Raw genomic sequence first — 16,540 nt, 5'->3', positions numbered from 1 at the left:
ATATTTAAATGGCTATTGATTTATGTTTGGAGAAACTCTACTGGACTTGTATAACAAAACTTCATATATTCATAACGCTATCCAAAACTTTTATTCAGGACAATCACACTAAAAATTCACAGTTCCACAAAGCAAATTCTGCTAAGTAGTGATTCCTATACAAGAGTAGTGATGGCAACATAGAAAACAATGGTGCTTACCAGCTATTTCACTTGAAAGGGGGTTGGGGTGGTTTTAAATCCCCAAATATCCATTTAGAGTATCCCTGGAGTCCAACTCTGCTGCCTGCGTCCACACCACAACATGCATCGGCTCGCCTAGCGATGCGGGTTGAAACTACGCTACTTAGTGCTTTCCACACGTCAAAATGACGTAGGGGAGAGCACTGCTCCTCTTACCTGTCCAGGCAAAAAAGCACTGCATGGTGCCGTGGCACACGGGGCGCAACTGACCGGGCAGCATTGGATAAATGCCGCCATCGGACCACAACAACCAGGCTGGCCGATTTGATCACTACCATTCTCCCAGATAGAGTTACCAACAAGGGAAGATAGAGGGAGCGGGGCTTTGCACTTCTCTGTGCCCCAGAGATGAATATACAACATACACATTTGAAACACCATATTGCAAATGTAAATACGAGGATTTTCATAATGGAGTGATAATAGAAGAGAGAGTGTTCTAACATATAGGGGCAAAGGCAAAATGAACGACATGCAACAAGACAAAACAATATATAGCAGATATGACAATATCGAGGTATACATATACATGCTGATTACAGTAAGGGATGTATACACATATATCTAAAGCAAGTCTGGTATTGTAAACATACAATTCCTGGAAAGGTTTATACCTAATAATCTCACTGAGATCTGGATATTCTGCAGCTTTTAAAGTAAAGATCCATCTAATTTCTCTTTTTAATAGCATATTAACCAAGTTCCCCCCCCCCCCCCCTTTCATTGGGAAGTACTTGATCCAAACCTATAAACCTCATTTCATTGGCATTATAAATATGACATGTGCCCATATGATAACTCAGTGAAGCGATAATTCTACCACTTGTTACATTGTAGACATGCTCATATATTCTTTTTCCTAAACTTCTAATAGTTTTGCATATAGTATCGCCTGCAGTTACAGAACGCTAAATATACAACTTCCTTCACAGTTCAGATAACAATAAGGAACAAATGTATTTGTAATACTAAAAATGAATCCACTAACACTGGTTACATTTTTTACATGGATAAATTCCCACGTTACTGTCCGTCAAGGGTGAAGTATTCATGTCTGCCTTAAGATGACTTTTAACTAGTCTGTCTTTTTATGATGGCAGTTTTCTATAGGTGATAATGTCTATTTCAGAATTTGCTTTCAACAAAGGCCAAATTTTTCAACTATACTTTTCATGTTTCGATGATCTTGCAAATATCTAGTAATGATATTTTTAAGCTTTTTTTTATGGCTTTTTTTGCAGTAACTGTTCGAGAAAACGTTTTAGCTTTTATATTCTTTTTTGAGTGTTTTCTGACTAACCCCTTAATAGAAGTCTAGTTTGTAATTCAAGGGCTTCTATCTGGAAGTCACTTTCTTGTGTACAAATCCAACGTAACACATTCCCACTTTTGTCATATTGTTTTATTATGATAGCTGGATTCTTTTCCAAACCTGGGATGGCTGACAACTGACTTTTAGTTAAATTCCCAGGTTCTCCTTTAGAGGGTTTCCAATCCAATACTGCCTTAGATACTTGTTGGACTAAAGCATAGAGATTAGGATTCTGTTTTAAATCAAGAGAATCAAGTAGATTTAGGAATGGCTTTACAAATAGGATTTTAAGTAGATAGTAATGTTTGTGGGTGAGTTTGAAACAAATCCCCATTTTCATCATAGTCACAAAAGTTTTCATTGTCTAATTGGATCAAGTCTCTCATGACTCTAAAGTCAATTTAGTTGAACTCCAACCATTCTTTTGAGGGACCCTGTTTCTGTATAGATTCTTTATTGAACAGTACCTTGAAAAAGATTCTCCTAGTGAATTGATGAATATCCTTTACAAACTCGAATTTATCTATTTTATTAGTGGGACAAAAGCATAATCCTAATTTGAGGACTTCCCTCTGAATATTGGACGATTAGTATCGTGATAGATTAATAACGTCAAGAGTGTCTTGTGCGGGGATAATTTTACAGTGAACTGAAGTTTCTTGGTCCTAATTTTGGGGTCATGGTCTTAGAGGATGCCATGCCTAAAAAAGTATTTGTGCTTGTCTTGGGTCTAGTGTCTAGGTGTGTGGATTCCAGTGCTGAATTGAGTGATGTGTCCATTTTAGTCGTGTGACCCACAGTTCTAATAGAAGTGTCAATATCTGAATCTGTGTTGGTTCTACTAGAATCTTGATGTGTATCACTTGTGCCTTTGGGGCTTCCCATGTTTTTGTATGTCTTTATTCAAGTAGTCCTCTTTCTGTCTCTTAATTCCTTGTTTCATTTAGGTAGAAGGAGTAGAGGAGTTTGTGGTTTTATATGTGACCTGAGATGAACTGTCAAATTCACTTCCAGCTGTCTGAGTACTGTTGAATACCTCTCCTTTGATGTCTAAAGCAGGGGTGTCAAACTCTGGCCCCCAACGTCCTTTATTTTGGCCCCCAAATGAATCCTAAATATGAACTGCAGCTGGCCTGCCGCTGCATTGAAATAGAGCCTTTACTACAATTCCCGGCATCACTCACGTCTATAGACCAGCAGGTTCTCTGCCTATGCGTGGCCCCGCATTGGACTGTTTTATAGACGCAAATAATGCCAGGAATTTTAGTAGCGGCGCTATTTCAATGAAGAGGGAGTTTCAGCAGTGGGCCACTCATAAAATTTAGTTCCGCATTTGCCGAGTCTGGCATTTCCAGCACTCCCTCTCAGCTGTACTTTTCCTTGCTACTCCAAGGCATGGACTTGAATGGTTGGATTTTCATAGAAGAATATTGTTATTATTATTATTATTAGCCTGTGCGAAAAGGTTACCATTGAAATTTAACTCAGAAGGCTACAAATAGAGAAAGAGGCATAAGATTTTTTCTTAAATGAAAACAAAACCTCTCCATATGAAAAGGTTTTATATCTAATGAAAAGGAATACTTTCCTCAATTTTTTCATTACCTTTCAAGGTTGGCCCGCGACTTTGTCTATGTTTTTAATTTTGGCCTTTGTGTATTTGAATTTGACACCCCTGGTCTAAAGGGTTTATATTTGTGTGGATCCTGCCATTTATATGCTTTCCCTGTTAGAAAAGCTTGCTGATCTTAGAAAAGCTTGCTGAGTTATAAGTTGAATTTATCCAAAAAAAAAAAAAAGTTTTAACTCATTGTTCTTTTGTTCGAATTGTTCAGAAGACAATATGTCAGCATATTCAGCATAACAGCTGTCCAATTCTATTTCTATCCTTCAGATTTCCTCATTATAGTATTTAAACAATAGCAAGAGCAAGATTTAAGAGCATTTTCCCATTCAATTTTAATACCCGATTTATCCCTTACATTGGGAAAGATTTAGCGACGTAGGGGCAGGTCCCACACAACGTGGGACGCCATGCTCGTTACTTTGCGGCTTCATTAGGAGCCGGTGCATGTTGTGGTGTGGATGCAGGTGGCTAAGTTGGACTCCAGGGATACTCTAAATTGATATTTGAGGATTTGAAACCACCCCAAACTCCTTTCAAGTGAATTAGCTGGTAAGCGCCATTGTTTTCTATATTGCCATCGCTATTCTTGTATAAGGATCACTACTTGCAAAATTACTTACAAAATTTGCTTTGTAGAACTGTGAATTGTTAGTGTTTGATTGTCCTGATTAAAAGTTTTGGATAGCTTAAGTATATGAAGCTTTGTTATATGAGTCCTGTAGAGTTTCTCCAAACATAAAACAATGGCCATTTAAATATATTGGGATATGTAATATACCTACATACAGTTGGAGTTTATGTAGTACATTGATGTGGTATTAATCTTATTGGTGGTGTTGGCAAGAAAACTTTATTTAGTTCCAATATTTACACTTTATAAATGTTTGTTGGAAATCCCTCTGCTGATACTCCAACCTTTGCCTACCTGCGTTTGATACCATCACAAACTCCTTTTCGGCTGCTGAAACTCTCTTTTCATTGAAATAGCGCCGCTACTAAAATTCCCGGCCTAAGGAAGCGGCTATACACCGCAAAACGCGTCAATGATATAACACTATATATTATATTTCAACATGCTATATAATGCTTTGTTACTTCTTTCAACCATATGAAAGTTTGTAATTATGATGTGCATTGTTGCATTGTCTTGTTTACAGACAATGACAATATTTTACCTTGTTTTTTAAAGTGATAATTTACCAAATATGTTTCTATTATATCACATGCCTTAAAAGTCCTGCCTTTCTGCATGGATACTTCTCTATTGTTTATACAATTTGGGACGTGGCATTTGCTTTATGTATGTTTTAAATTGTTGTCACTGATCAACACATCATCATTATAGTACCGGTTTAGCTGATATGTTTTATATTTGGCGTTTATTAACATTTTTTTAAATCTTTTTATACAGACTTATGTATCTGTGTTAAAAAATGTATTTTGGTATTTAAGGGTTTTTTTTTTTGGATGAAGGTAGACTATCAGACTATTTTAAGAAGATATGAACCCTCATCTGGGTGGAATTTTTTTTTCCCCGGCTACCTTTTGTTCCTTCTCTCTTACACTCTACCATACAGGTGCGCTTGTTATGTTGTGTACCTTCTTGATACCCCCTTTTCTTCCTTTTTTTTTTTTTATCTTTCTGATTGATTTTTCTGATTTGTAAAAGGAGCAACTATTTGTTGAAATATTTTAAGCTATCGTTAGGGTATACCACTCATTGTCTAATTTGATGTGTGGTCATCTGTCTTGAATTTTTAGGTCCTGAGATAAACAATATTGGTGCTCACTTGCACTGATGCAGTTCAATTTATTACTTTTTTTTCAACTTTGCAGAGAGTGGTAAACGAAGACCAGAAAGTGAGACAAGTGAACCAGTGTTACAGCTGCATTACAGTACAGAAGGAACTACCACAAGTACCATAAGACTTGATTTCACAGATGAATGGTAAGTGCTTTCTACTATATGCATTTCTTAAGAGAACCAAGATTTACAGTAAACAAGAATGTCTGAAGTTAGGGAAAAGTTTTAAGATTTGGACTAAGGTCACTTATTTTTAGCATTGTAAACTTTAGTTTATTATTTGTATATTATAATGTTAAAATTCCTCCTCCGCCCAAGCCAAAGAAACTTACAGTCAAATGTCATATATCATAATTGGCCAATTAACCTTCCAGGGTGTTTTGAAATTCAAATCACCTGGAGGAAACCACACAAATACAGGAAGGAAGTGCATGTTTAATGCAGACATTATTGTGGTGGCATTTGAATTTAGAGCTTGTGAGTTTTAAATTTTTTGAACAATATGTTGCCTTTTAAACAAAGGTAAAACATCTTCCAATGGGAACAAGTGATGAGGAAAATATGTAGGTTGCATTATCTGAACTCTTTTTAAAAAATTTACTGCCTGTCATACTAAGCAGAGGATTTAGTGTCCTGGTTCTATTGGGTCAACTACTCACAAAAAGCCAGCAACACCCAGGCGGCTTTCATTTTCAGGAATGAGAGAAGTTAGCACAATGTAAGCTCTGAATTACTTAAGACAGCTTACACAAGGGCTGCTTTCCTGCCACATGTGGTGAGGCTACTGCAAACTGCACCAAAATTGAAAAGAGCACCAGTGCTGTCATGCATTATTCACATGATTTTTCAGGGTGAATAAAGTGAAAGAAAAGCAAATGGAAGATGGATATGGACTGCTGAAACTAGCATTTGGGTTAATTTTCTACTTTGCCCTGCATGAGCAAAACACATATTCACTTTATTAGCCCCATCCAGAATTGTTTATAGTGCTTACTGTAGCCAAATGGTATTGCCTTTGTGACCTAAACTGCTATATTTATGTTTGTTTCAAGCACATGTATTTTTATTGATTAAAGCTAATTTTGTTTTAGGAGCAACACTGCTTCAAGTTCAGTAGCTGTAAAAGTGGGACATTCTGATGATGCTGTTACACCCGAATCTACTTTGACAAGTGAAATGGAAGGTACTAGATTTGAACTAGTTTTATAAAGCTAACTTGTGTAATACAGTGCAAAGTATCTTTTTCTAAGCTTCTTGTAGTTTACCATGGTTCATAATATAAAACAGCTGAAGCCAAATACACTTTTAAATTATTTTACTTCCATGTGTGCGCTTTAAATTAAATCTTTATAAATTCCTTGAGGGAAGGTAGCCCTTGATAGTTATTCATTTTCTATAATGAGTGCAACAAGGAGTGTCAGAACACTGGAAATGTTAGGATGAGTGGGAACAAAACAAGAAAATATTGTAGGGTGAGAGCACTACTAGCATTCCTCAGATAATAGAAGCTAGGAGATAATTTAGTCTGTTAGACTTCACCTGTTGTTTTGATTGTCTTATTAGGACTTCATTATTTATTTATCATTTATTTTGTTTGATGAAAAAATCCCTATGTGATTGACATGCATCTTCTTTTATTAACTGTGTAGTCACTTCTGTGTCTGCTGAGCAAAATGCAGAAACTCTTACCAGCAGTATGGAAACAGACCCAAATAACACAAAGATAAGGTCTGAACAACCAAATACAAGTTCAAGTAGGGATGAACAACCTGAAACATCTAAAAATGCAGTGCAGTCTGACATGTCTGAAAGTTCCAGCCATCGAGAAACTGACAGCGATGACAATACTGTTCGGTTGCCTCCAAGAGCTCAGACCCAAAACAGGTGAGTTGGGAGCTAGAACTGTATTTGTGCTGCATTAGGTTTACCACACCTGACTATGACCCTGACCAGTAGTTTTTTTTAAATACTTAGTCTATTTTAGCCTTTGGTATATTTTAAACATTAGTCTGATATTGGCCATATATGGTACAGTCTTTTTTTGTGGTCTGAACGTATTACTGTACATTCAATTGTAGAGGGGACCCCCTAATTGGGGATACATATGTTTAAGAAACTAGTTGATGATACACTCTCAACCATTAACAAAACTTTTAGAGATCCTTTTTGGTGTATTACATGACAGATACTTTAGAGTTAGTTTACTAATTATTGGCTAGCTATGGAGAGCCAACAGCTAAGCTAATGTACCTGTGAATTGACTTTGCACACAATCAAAAAGTAGAGTAGTTGCAGTTAGGTAAAAGAAACATAGCTGCAACCAGCATAAACATTATCATTTTATATAAACATATATTCCTTAAATTTCAATGAAGTGTGGTATTTCTCTCACCTTGACAGATTTAATGTTGGAAGTCCATCACTAAGTGATAGGTTAACAAGGTAACTGTAAGTTGCATTGCTCTGAAACATACTAACCTGCTTTCATAATAACAGTTATTTGAGAACTCTATCTAGCAGCATTTTTTGGATGAATGTGGTCAGGGCCTCTGTAACTAAAAGTTTTCTGTTACGCCATTTACTTAAGTCTGTTTATTATTTATGTACAAAATTTTGGTTAGTACATGTGCTGTCATGAAATCAAAATAACCCCCAACAATCTGTAGTGTAACTGTTTTTTAATGAGCTTCTGTCTTTGAAGTAGGTGTTTTTAGGGCACTAGTAGTTCTTATTTGAATAATATTTGCAAATATATAGCTGGTGTTTAATCTGCTGTATACAGGATGGTTTTCCTTCATTTGTATTTTGCTTGTTTACTTTTAGTGAACAAAACTTTTTTTATTTCTGAAATGACAGGTTTTGTTTTAGAAAATGTGGTGTCCTTTGGTCACTTTCTGTACCAATAATAAAGCCTGGTTGATAAAGACATGCTTTATTGAGTTTGGTGTAGAAAAACTCCAATCCTTTCGAACAGTTCTGACTTCAAACATTGGGATGGATTGGATCTCCATTGTGAGCAATGTCTTCTTACCCATCATCAGTACTTGATTTCACAAATGCAGCCTTGGCAAAATGGGTATAGATTTAATTAGGTAAAATATTGTAAAAGCCTTCCCAAAGGGGTAGAACCTGTTCTATCCACAAACGGTGGGGAATATACTCATATTTTGGCCATGTATTGTATTGTGGGTAAATAGTTTGGGTTGGAAGATGAGTAGGCAATCAAAATTTAATAAAGTTTGGACATCATGCTTCTTAAGAAAGGTGATCAGTGAAGCTACATCCTGCACATGCTCAGGAGATGAGCATAAAACAGGCATTGTAAATCTTATTGCTTTTACAGATCTGAGAAGGCAAATATTGATGAACCTTTTAGGTTGTTGGCCTTGCCAGTGGCTGAAAAAAATGATGGCATCCTATCTAAATGAATAAATAGAAGGTTATCTTTCTTCTGATTACCTGAATGATAGATCAAATATTAGACTGCTGTGCTTCATGACCAAATATAACCAATCTGCTGTATCGTGCTTGCCACCTATAAATCTAGATAAGCAAAATTGTGATTGGTTTTTACCATTATACATACTAACAGAATGCAGTGTTTGTGTCAAGTGTGTGCATCTTATTTGAAGTTGTGTGCCTACCTGTTCATACTAAAATTGTAAAAATGTATTCCATGTGGTAATTCAGTGTGCAGCTAGAAATGTAGTTTCTCCCCTTTGTATAATCTACTTTTTTGTACAGGCTCTTTTTGTAAAATAAGGAAACTAACATTCCCTGGTGGAAATAATTTACTTCCATTGAAACACATTGACCTGGAAGATTCTCCACCAGGGAACATCTGATTCCCTGTTCTATAAACAGTGTTGTTTGTTTTTTCCTTCTTTATTCTTTAATCTATTCATTGTGGTTTTCATGAGTCTTCGGTGGGTTAACAAACTACAAAAGCATCCAGAAAATCCAGAAGAGAGTATGGTAAATTCTTTAGCAATAACCTTCTTTTTTAGCTAATTATAGATTTGAAAACTAGCAAGAAAATTGAAAAGAGAAAAAAAAGAAATAAATGTTTGGCATGGAATTGCTACTGAACATGGTGAGGTTGATGGGGTGATGAAAGCATAAGTCTTATGGAAAGGACAAACCTTAGTGCAAGTTGTCAGAGGCGTGGTGACACCTCAACATGGCAATCTTTATATTTACATCTATGACTAGTTTAACACATGGTTTGGTAGGACTGTACTAAACACTTGTCAGCGGTTTCTCCTGGCCAGCAGTCATTTAAGACATTGCCCTATCATTGACTGTTCACTTTTTGTAATCATAACCCAAGAGTGTGGTCCCCACAGTTCACCTAAAGCAGGTAAATAAAATGCACAATGGTTTAATTAGTTTAAATTTGTTTAAAAAAAAAAAACTCACCCTTTGTTTTTCTTATCTCATCCAAAGGGTTAATTTTCAGTTTTCTTTTTTATAAGGCCTTTTCAGAGGGACATACCCATTAAATTAATTTCCTCCTCAGTAAATTAAAGTGAGAAAGGTATCCGTTGTTATAGCCTAATGAAAGTGTTGCACTGATTTCCATGTTGCTGTCCGGAATCCTGGATTGATGGGTTTTCATTATGGATTGAAAATTAAATATTTGGTATGATATCAATCTAGTTTGCCATGATTTTGTGTGAAAGGCATCTTTAAAGTGGTGAGAAAACCATTATATGAGGGTCTACTGTGGGCAGTCCAGAATGTTTACCAATTAAATAAGTATGAAATCTTTGGTGACTCTGGGTATCATAATAGTAAAAATCTTGGGTATTGTAAATGTTTTTTTTTAAACTTTGAAAAGAAAGAAATACCTCCTTAATTCACTAAATCTCACTTTATTTGTTGATCCCTATCATGCATTTAGCTGCCATATATTCTCTTTTTTTTCTCTGCTAATTCTCTTTTATGGGGATCAGTGGGGTGGTTAGGAATACCACTTGATAAATAACTAAAACCTTACCTGAGTCGTCCAGCTGTCTCTACAAAGTGGTGTTGGCCCCAGATTGATCCAGGCATCATCAAAGGAGAAGTCAATCAGTCACAGTTCATGGAACTTTTAGGAGGTATTTCTTTTTTTTCAAAGTTTCTGCTCTGAAGAAAGCCTGGTTAAAAATGACTAAAATGGACAAAAGGGGGAGGGACTTCTTATGAAATGATCAAATATTTGGGACTACCGCCTCTCCGTGAGGGATTTGTTTAAAATGTCCAAATATTTGGGTATTCATATCACATCATAATTTGTTTTTATAAGCTGCTGTAAAGCACAGCAATTTCCAGCTGCTGTTTAAAATGCCTAGAATTTCTAGTAAATGGGGTGGAGGTAGTGACAGCAAGGGAGGAGAACTATGGGTGCTATAAACACCCACTGTACGTCGAAAAACATGTTTTTGGGTGCCCAATGTCCACTTCTGGTTAAACAGAAGCAGTTTGATAATTGCTTTTATTTTAGGTATGCAGAAATATGTGAGTAAACCTTTACAATCTACTTCCGTAAAAGTGTATTATGATTAATGCAGCAGTGGTTATAATAATGAAAAAAAATGTACAGTGTTCCAGTTAATGGTTTATAAAATATTTTGTTTGTTATGTAGGAGGTCTGCAGTAGCTCGCATCCAGGAGCTATTTAGAAGAAGGAAAGAGAGAAAAGAACTAGAAGAGTTGGATATGCAAAATGTTCGTCAGCCTTCTCCTAAAATTGTGTTCAAGGGTCACCGGAATTCCCGAACTATGGTACGAAGATGTTTTCAAAGATTACCTGTATCCAGTCATTTTATTTGCCCATTAATGTGCCCATGAATGGTCAGCAAGTCCTGTGCTGAATGTTAATGACCCATTATCGCCCAGAGACCTAGATGTCTGTTATCTGTCTGTGTACAATTTTTGTTGCTTTATTTAAAGTGGGCTTAGCCCATATGACATGTTCTGATGCTAACTATAAGCATGCTAGCTAATGTGCAAGTGAAACATGTATATATATTTATTGCCACTCGTATAGGTTGCTGATTTTCTCTCCATGAAAGTGCCATTTTGTTTAGCCAAAATCCAAGGCCAGTATCTTCTTCCTGGCTAAAATGCTGACTCATTGATGACACAATTATGTCATTTCCTGTTTTTTTTTTCAGTTTTTGACTGGGTTTAAAAAGAACCAGCGTCAGCCCATCTGGGAGAACACAACAGGGCACCTTCCATTTATCCTTTTCTTCTCCCCTCTCCACAGAACAGAACAAACTGCTCAGCAACAGCCAAGCATACTGTCTGTACAGTAATCATTTGGAAAATGGTCACCCAAAATAATCTAAAGATCTCCAGTAGTAACTAAACTCAGAAGAATGCCCTGTTTGTGTATTCGTGATCACATCCTAACATATGGCACCAAACAAGACCTGATAGATATGAATGGGCCCTTTGAGCAATCAGACAAATTTAGTATTTTTTACTTTATTAATATAAAAAAGAGAGACTACATGGTGTATCTAAGGTATTACCGCCTCTGTGCATCTTTTTGGGAGTTTTTTGTTTTTTATATTATAAACCAATACCAAATATAAAAAACAGAAAGGTAGTTGAAATTAGGAAACCCTCTGTTTGTGAGTCCTGGGCCTACTAAAGGGTCAGCCTCTGTCATCTAGCATTTTCTGAAGTTGTTATTTGGTTTCCAGACACCACTATGATCTGTCCTTTGTTTGTTCCAAAAGCATACAGCTGAGAGATAGCAAATTGCGTAATATGTTTTACCAGCAATCCTCTTATAAACAAATACAATTTTCGTTACAGATAAAGGAGGCTGGCTTTTGGGGTAAAAACTTTGTCATAAGTGGATCTGACTGTGGTCACATTTTCATTTGGGATCGACACACAGCTGAGCATCTAATGCTTCTAGAAGCAGACAACCATGTGGTTAATTGTGTTCAACCACATCCATATGAACCAAGTAAGTTTGCTGTGTTTTTTTTTTATTTTCCCTTCATGTCAGATCTATTGCAACAGTTTTGAACCCAGCCTTCAAAATCACTAAGCGCTATAATCTACATTTCATTCACTAAAAACTGAAAAAGCAGCCATCTGCTCTGAGTTTTAATCATTAATTAGTGTAAACAGAATCTGAAGATGATTGTGGGTTCGTGGTCGAAGCAGTGTTAAGGTGCGTACACACTTCCAATTTTTATCGTTCCAATCGAACGACGAACGATCGATTGGGCAAAAAATCGTTGGTAAAAAAGTAACCAACGACGCCGACGAACGAGGAAAATTGTTGGAAACGAACGACCGGACCGGCGGATCGGATTGGGCGACGATCGTTGAACATCGTTCGTGTGTACGGTCGTTCGTTGATCGTCCATGTTCAGAGCATGCGTGATGAACGAACGTCCGTTCACTTTCCTGTCGTGCACATAGTTCCTCTATCGCTTAAACGATCGTATCTATTGTGTGTACAATATCTACGAACGATCGTGTCGTTACCTCTATGTGCAGGATCGGTGCTATACGATCGTTCATATATATCGTGCAGGAACGTTCGTCGTTCGTTTTCCGACGATAATAATTGGAAGTGTGTACGTAGCTTTACACTGCGATAATGCCAGATAATCTGCACAAGAGCAAAACTAATGCAGTAGAACCCAAGTACACCTAAAACTTTCAGTCCGGTGTCAGGATGTCAGAAACTTCTGCCCAGAAGGTGTTGGGTATTGGGCAACTCCAAAAAAATATAAAGAGGGCTTCTATAAATATAACTGATGGAGTTCTTTACCATCTAGTTAATAATTATTTGGATAATTCCCAATATTGGTTGCTAAAAGAGGCCTTAAGTACAAGAATTAATGTTATTGAAAATATTTGGCATACTAGTTTTAAAATATCTTCCTTTCTGAGGAATGGTCAGCTGGACTTTACATTTGCTATATTTTGGCTAAGCAAGTGTAACTCTTTTATCTCGCCACTGACCTTCCCTGAGGTTGTCCCCGTCATAGTTTATTATGAGTGTTGCTGCCATACAAACTCATAACATATTTCCAGCTGCCCCCCTCCCCCCCAATATTCCTTGTTCTCATTTAAGGTTTTAACCTTCAAGAGGGTAGTTTCATGACAGTGCTCTTCTTTGGAGATTTAGTATATAGCTTTCATCCAAGAATATCATTTTTCCACAATTATTGGAAACCTGGAATCTATCAATAGGCAGTTCATTTCAAGCAGTTGTGGGACTGAATTCACACACATTGTTCAGTTCAGTAAATGAAATGATCTCCTTGACATATATTATGTAAAAATATAGATGTAACATGTTATCTGATTATGCCTGTTAAAACATTTACCATTTCAACAATTTATTTGAAATTATGGATGTAGTTTTAGCATCATCTGGAATAGACTACAATATCAAGATATGGTCACCACTTGAGGAAGAAAAATCTTTCAACTGGGCACTTGCTGAAGAGGTGAGACAAGAATGCATCTAATTTACAAATGTTTGTTGATGCTGAAAGAAAAATGTAAATTTTGGTCAGTGTACCTAATTATATAATTCAATGATCTTATACACAAATCTAGTTGTCATTCATTATATCGCCATAGCTGAGCTTTAAAGATAAGGCTGCTGAAGTTACTCGTGCTGTTCCCTTTATATTTCTACATGTTCTTGAGGTGTATGTAATGTTCATTGGAAGATGGTGAAACTTTACTCCTGTTACTGCAGACAGGTGGAATGTGTGTACTTGTGCAAACACATTGAGAGTTTTGAACATGTACATATTAGGTGGCTCTGCCAAAAAAAAAAAAAAGTTGCTAGCAAGTGTAAAGTGCGTGCGCCTTGGAGCAATTCTAAACAGGGTAATCCCTAAAGCCTAATTATAGGGATATAGTTTGTCCACTGCTTTCCACATACTTTATTGCCCTAAATTATTATTATTCAGTTTTTATATAGAGCCAACATATTACGCAGCGCTTTACAAAGCCCATAGTCATGTCACAAGCTGTCCCTCAAAGGGACTCACAATCTAATGTCTCTACCTCAGTCATCTATCTTTAATATAGTCTAAGGTCAAGTGTTTTGGGGGAAGCCAATTAATCTAACTACATGTTTTTGAAATGCGGGAGGAAACTGGAGTGCCCGGAGGAAACCCACACAAACATGGGGAGAACCTGCAAACTCCATGACAGAGATTCAATCCTGGGATTTAGCACTGCAAAGGCCAGACTGCTAACTGCTGAGCCACCATTCTGCCCCAAATGTGACAGTCTGTCATTATGGGCCCATCACACAGGGAGCTTTATTATTATTTTTTTGAAGTGACTGAGTAACTTTAAGAATAACTCAAAAGCTTGACAACGAAGGTACACTTCTTCAGTGACCTTAGTACAGGTGAACACTTAACACCTAATTTTTAGTTTAGGCACTATGTATTCATGTTTTTATTGCACATGTGCCGGAATGAACTGGATTTTTTTACATTGATTAAAATAAATCTTACTGTTAGACCCCTACCCAAGAGATTGTTACACTAATGCATGTCTTATCACACGTTTGCTTTTACAACCTATCTGGAATCCTGCAACTATCCCTCCCATCCCCCCCATCCCCCCACTCCTCATCTGATTACCTTGGATTCATTTTTACTTTAATCTTCAAATTCAAGCTATATTGCTTTGAATCTTTTATTGGCTCCGTTACTTTAAATCCTTTCATGGCTCCTGTTCTAATTAAATTTTGACCTTACAAACAATTATACCCCTTGGTCCGCTCTCTGCACCTCCATTGACCTACTCATGATTTGCTGACTCAAAACGTCTTCCTACGCACAATTCCAAGACTTCCGACTCTCTGGAATTCCCTCTTTCATTCTGTTGTGCTAGCTTTTGTCTTTATCAAATTTAAATTTAAACATGTCCTCTAAACCTACCTCTTCAACCTATCTTACCCGTTTTAAACTTATTTTTTTTTTGACATTATAGATTGTATGCTACGTATACAGATTTGGCATCTGCAAATATTTATTGTACAGTACTGTGTAAGAAAACGAAAGGTGTTTACCTCCTAATGCTCAACAAATTTAGATATTGTCAGGGTCTCCACAGTGCAGGTAAACAGGCATATTCGAAGTCCAGGCACGGGTCAGATCAGAAGTAGCAAAGAAGCACAACACAGAGTAGCAAGGTAATTGGTGCAAAGTCACAGCATCAGCCTCCATTACTGCTGATGCTAAATAGCCTCTGTCCCTTTAAGGAGCTCCTCCTACCTGGGCTGTGTCAGTATGAGCAAGACTGCTAACTCAGGCAGAGGCATAGCGAGTGCTGCATCTGGCAGATTGATGAGGTAAACATGCACAAGATACCGCAGGACGGTTCAGTGGGGAGTGCCGCTGGAACCGACAGGTATTGTGACAGATATATATGTATACGCCAACCCCTTACTCCTAACAAAGGTTAAAGAGACTAAGGAGGGTTTTTTTAGGCAAACTTGTATTTAAAGACACAGTTCATAAATATCATAAACATCCATAATGGTAGTAATAATCTTTAGAAATAACAAAAAAGTATAACAACCAAAAATGCATGTGGGGTTTTTGAGACTATATTTTAAACAGATCTCTCAATTATTATTGTAAGTTTATAACCCCATCCAGGGGTGAAAATTCTTAAGAGTTCTTGTAGGAGAGGCTTCCTCTGGGGAGCATTTCATTTAGTAGTGGCAGTGGATTGGCAGCTTTAAGCTGCCATCTGCTGAACTGTATTGCAGCAAATTACAGATTATTATAGCTGTCTGTAATCAAGATGCCGTGTAAAAAAAAGCTACTTATAAGAATACTGAGTGTATACCCTGTGCTGCTGGGTAGCCTTGTCTTTGGGTAGCATGACATTTCATTGCTGGAAGAATGACAAGTAGACACACGCTGTTATTTTCCTTTTTTTAATCTTTCACAATTTTATCTATTCCTTATTGTATTCTTGGTTTTTATATTTTGACACTTATGACATTTTTTCAGATTATGTCAAGGAATGAATTAATGTTGGAAGAAACTCGAAACACCATCACAGTGCCTGCCTCTTTTATGCTACGAATGTTGGCATCACTAAATCATATCAGAGCTGGTAAGATGCACATAATATAGATTGGATTGTAAACTTTGTGCTGGTATTCTCATCCTTCAACATCTAATGAGCCATGAGTTTGAGTTAAGAAGTGTTTTGGTTGTAGGTTTTTTTTTTTTTTTTGGCATTTGAGGGAACATCTGACAAAAAATAAATTAATTTGGGGGTAAGGTCTACCTGCTAGAATAGAAGCAGTTAAAGAATAATAATAATAAGGTAAGGAGTGAGCATAAATGAGCATCCTAAACTACCCTTCATTCAGAAAAAAAAAGTCCAAAAACAACTGATTTTGATTACAGAACAAAATTTTTATCTACACTTTATACATCATTTTTTGTATTTCATATCTTTAAACACCAGTTTTTCCCCACAAAATCGCCATTATAGAAATGAAGGCCCTTAACCTTTTTGAAAGCCTTAAAGCTTTACAG

The 16,540-nt window shown here is 36.7% G+C and overlaps 1 protein-coding gene across 5 annotated transcripts in view; it reads left to right on the top strand.

Annotated features, from left to right (window-relative positions):
- DCAF6 (DDB1 and CUL4 associated factor 6) overlaps positions 1 to 16,540 on the top strand; it is a 52,916-nt gene that overhangs the window by 35,501 nt on the left and 875 nt on the right. For 3 of the 5 annotated variants that reach the window (XM_072421883.1, XM_072421860.1, XM_072421868.1), the window contains 8 exons: positions 5,018 to 5,129; positions 6,077 to 6,168; positions 6,635 to 6,869; positions 7,386 to 7,427; positions 10,616 to 10,754; positions 11,799 to 11,955; positions 13,371 to 13,459; positions 16,004 to 16,109. In XM_072421883.1, coding sequence (XP_072277984.1) covers positions 5,018 to 5,129; positions 6,077 to 6,168; positions 6,635 to 6,869; positions 7,386 to 7,427; positions 10,616 to 10,754; positions 11,799 to 11,955; positions 13,371 to 13,459; positions 16,004 to 16,109 — 972 coding nt within the window. The remainder of the gene's footprint in view (positions 1 to 5,017; positions 5,130 to 6,076; positions 6,169 to 6,634; positions 6,870 to 7,385; positions 7,428 to 10,615; positions 10,755 to 11,798; positions 11,956 to 13,370; positions 13,460 to 16,003; positions 16,110 to 16,540) is intronic. The other 2 variants (XM_072421892.1, XM_072421877.1) reach the window with 1 other exon arrangement.

The sequence above is a fragment of the Pyxicephalus adspersus genome, chromosome 1 (genome assembly GCF_032062135.1).
Source record: "Pyxicephalus adspersus chromosome 1, UCB_Pads_2.0, whole genome shotgun sequence".
Lineage (NCBI taxonomy): Eukaryota > Metazoa > Chordata > Amphibia > Anura > Pyxicephalidae > Pyxicephalus > Pyxicephalus adspersus.
Note: the sequence above shows the minus strand (reverse complement) of the source record. Positions and strands in the feature narration are given on the sequence as shown.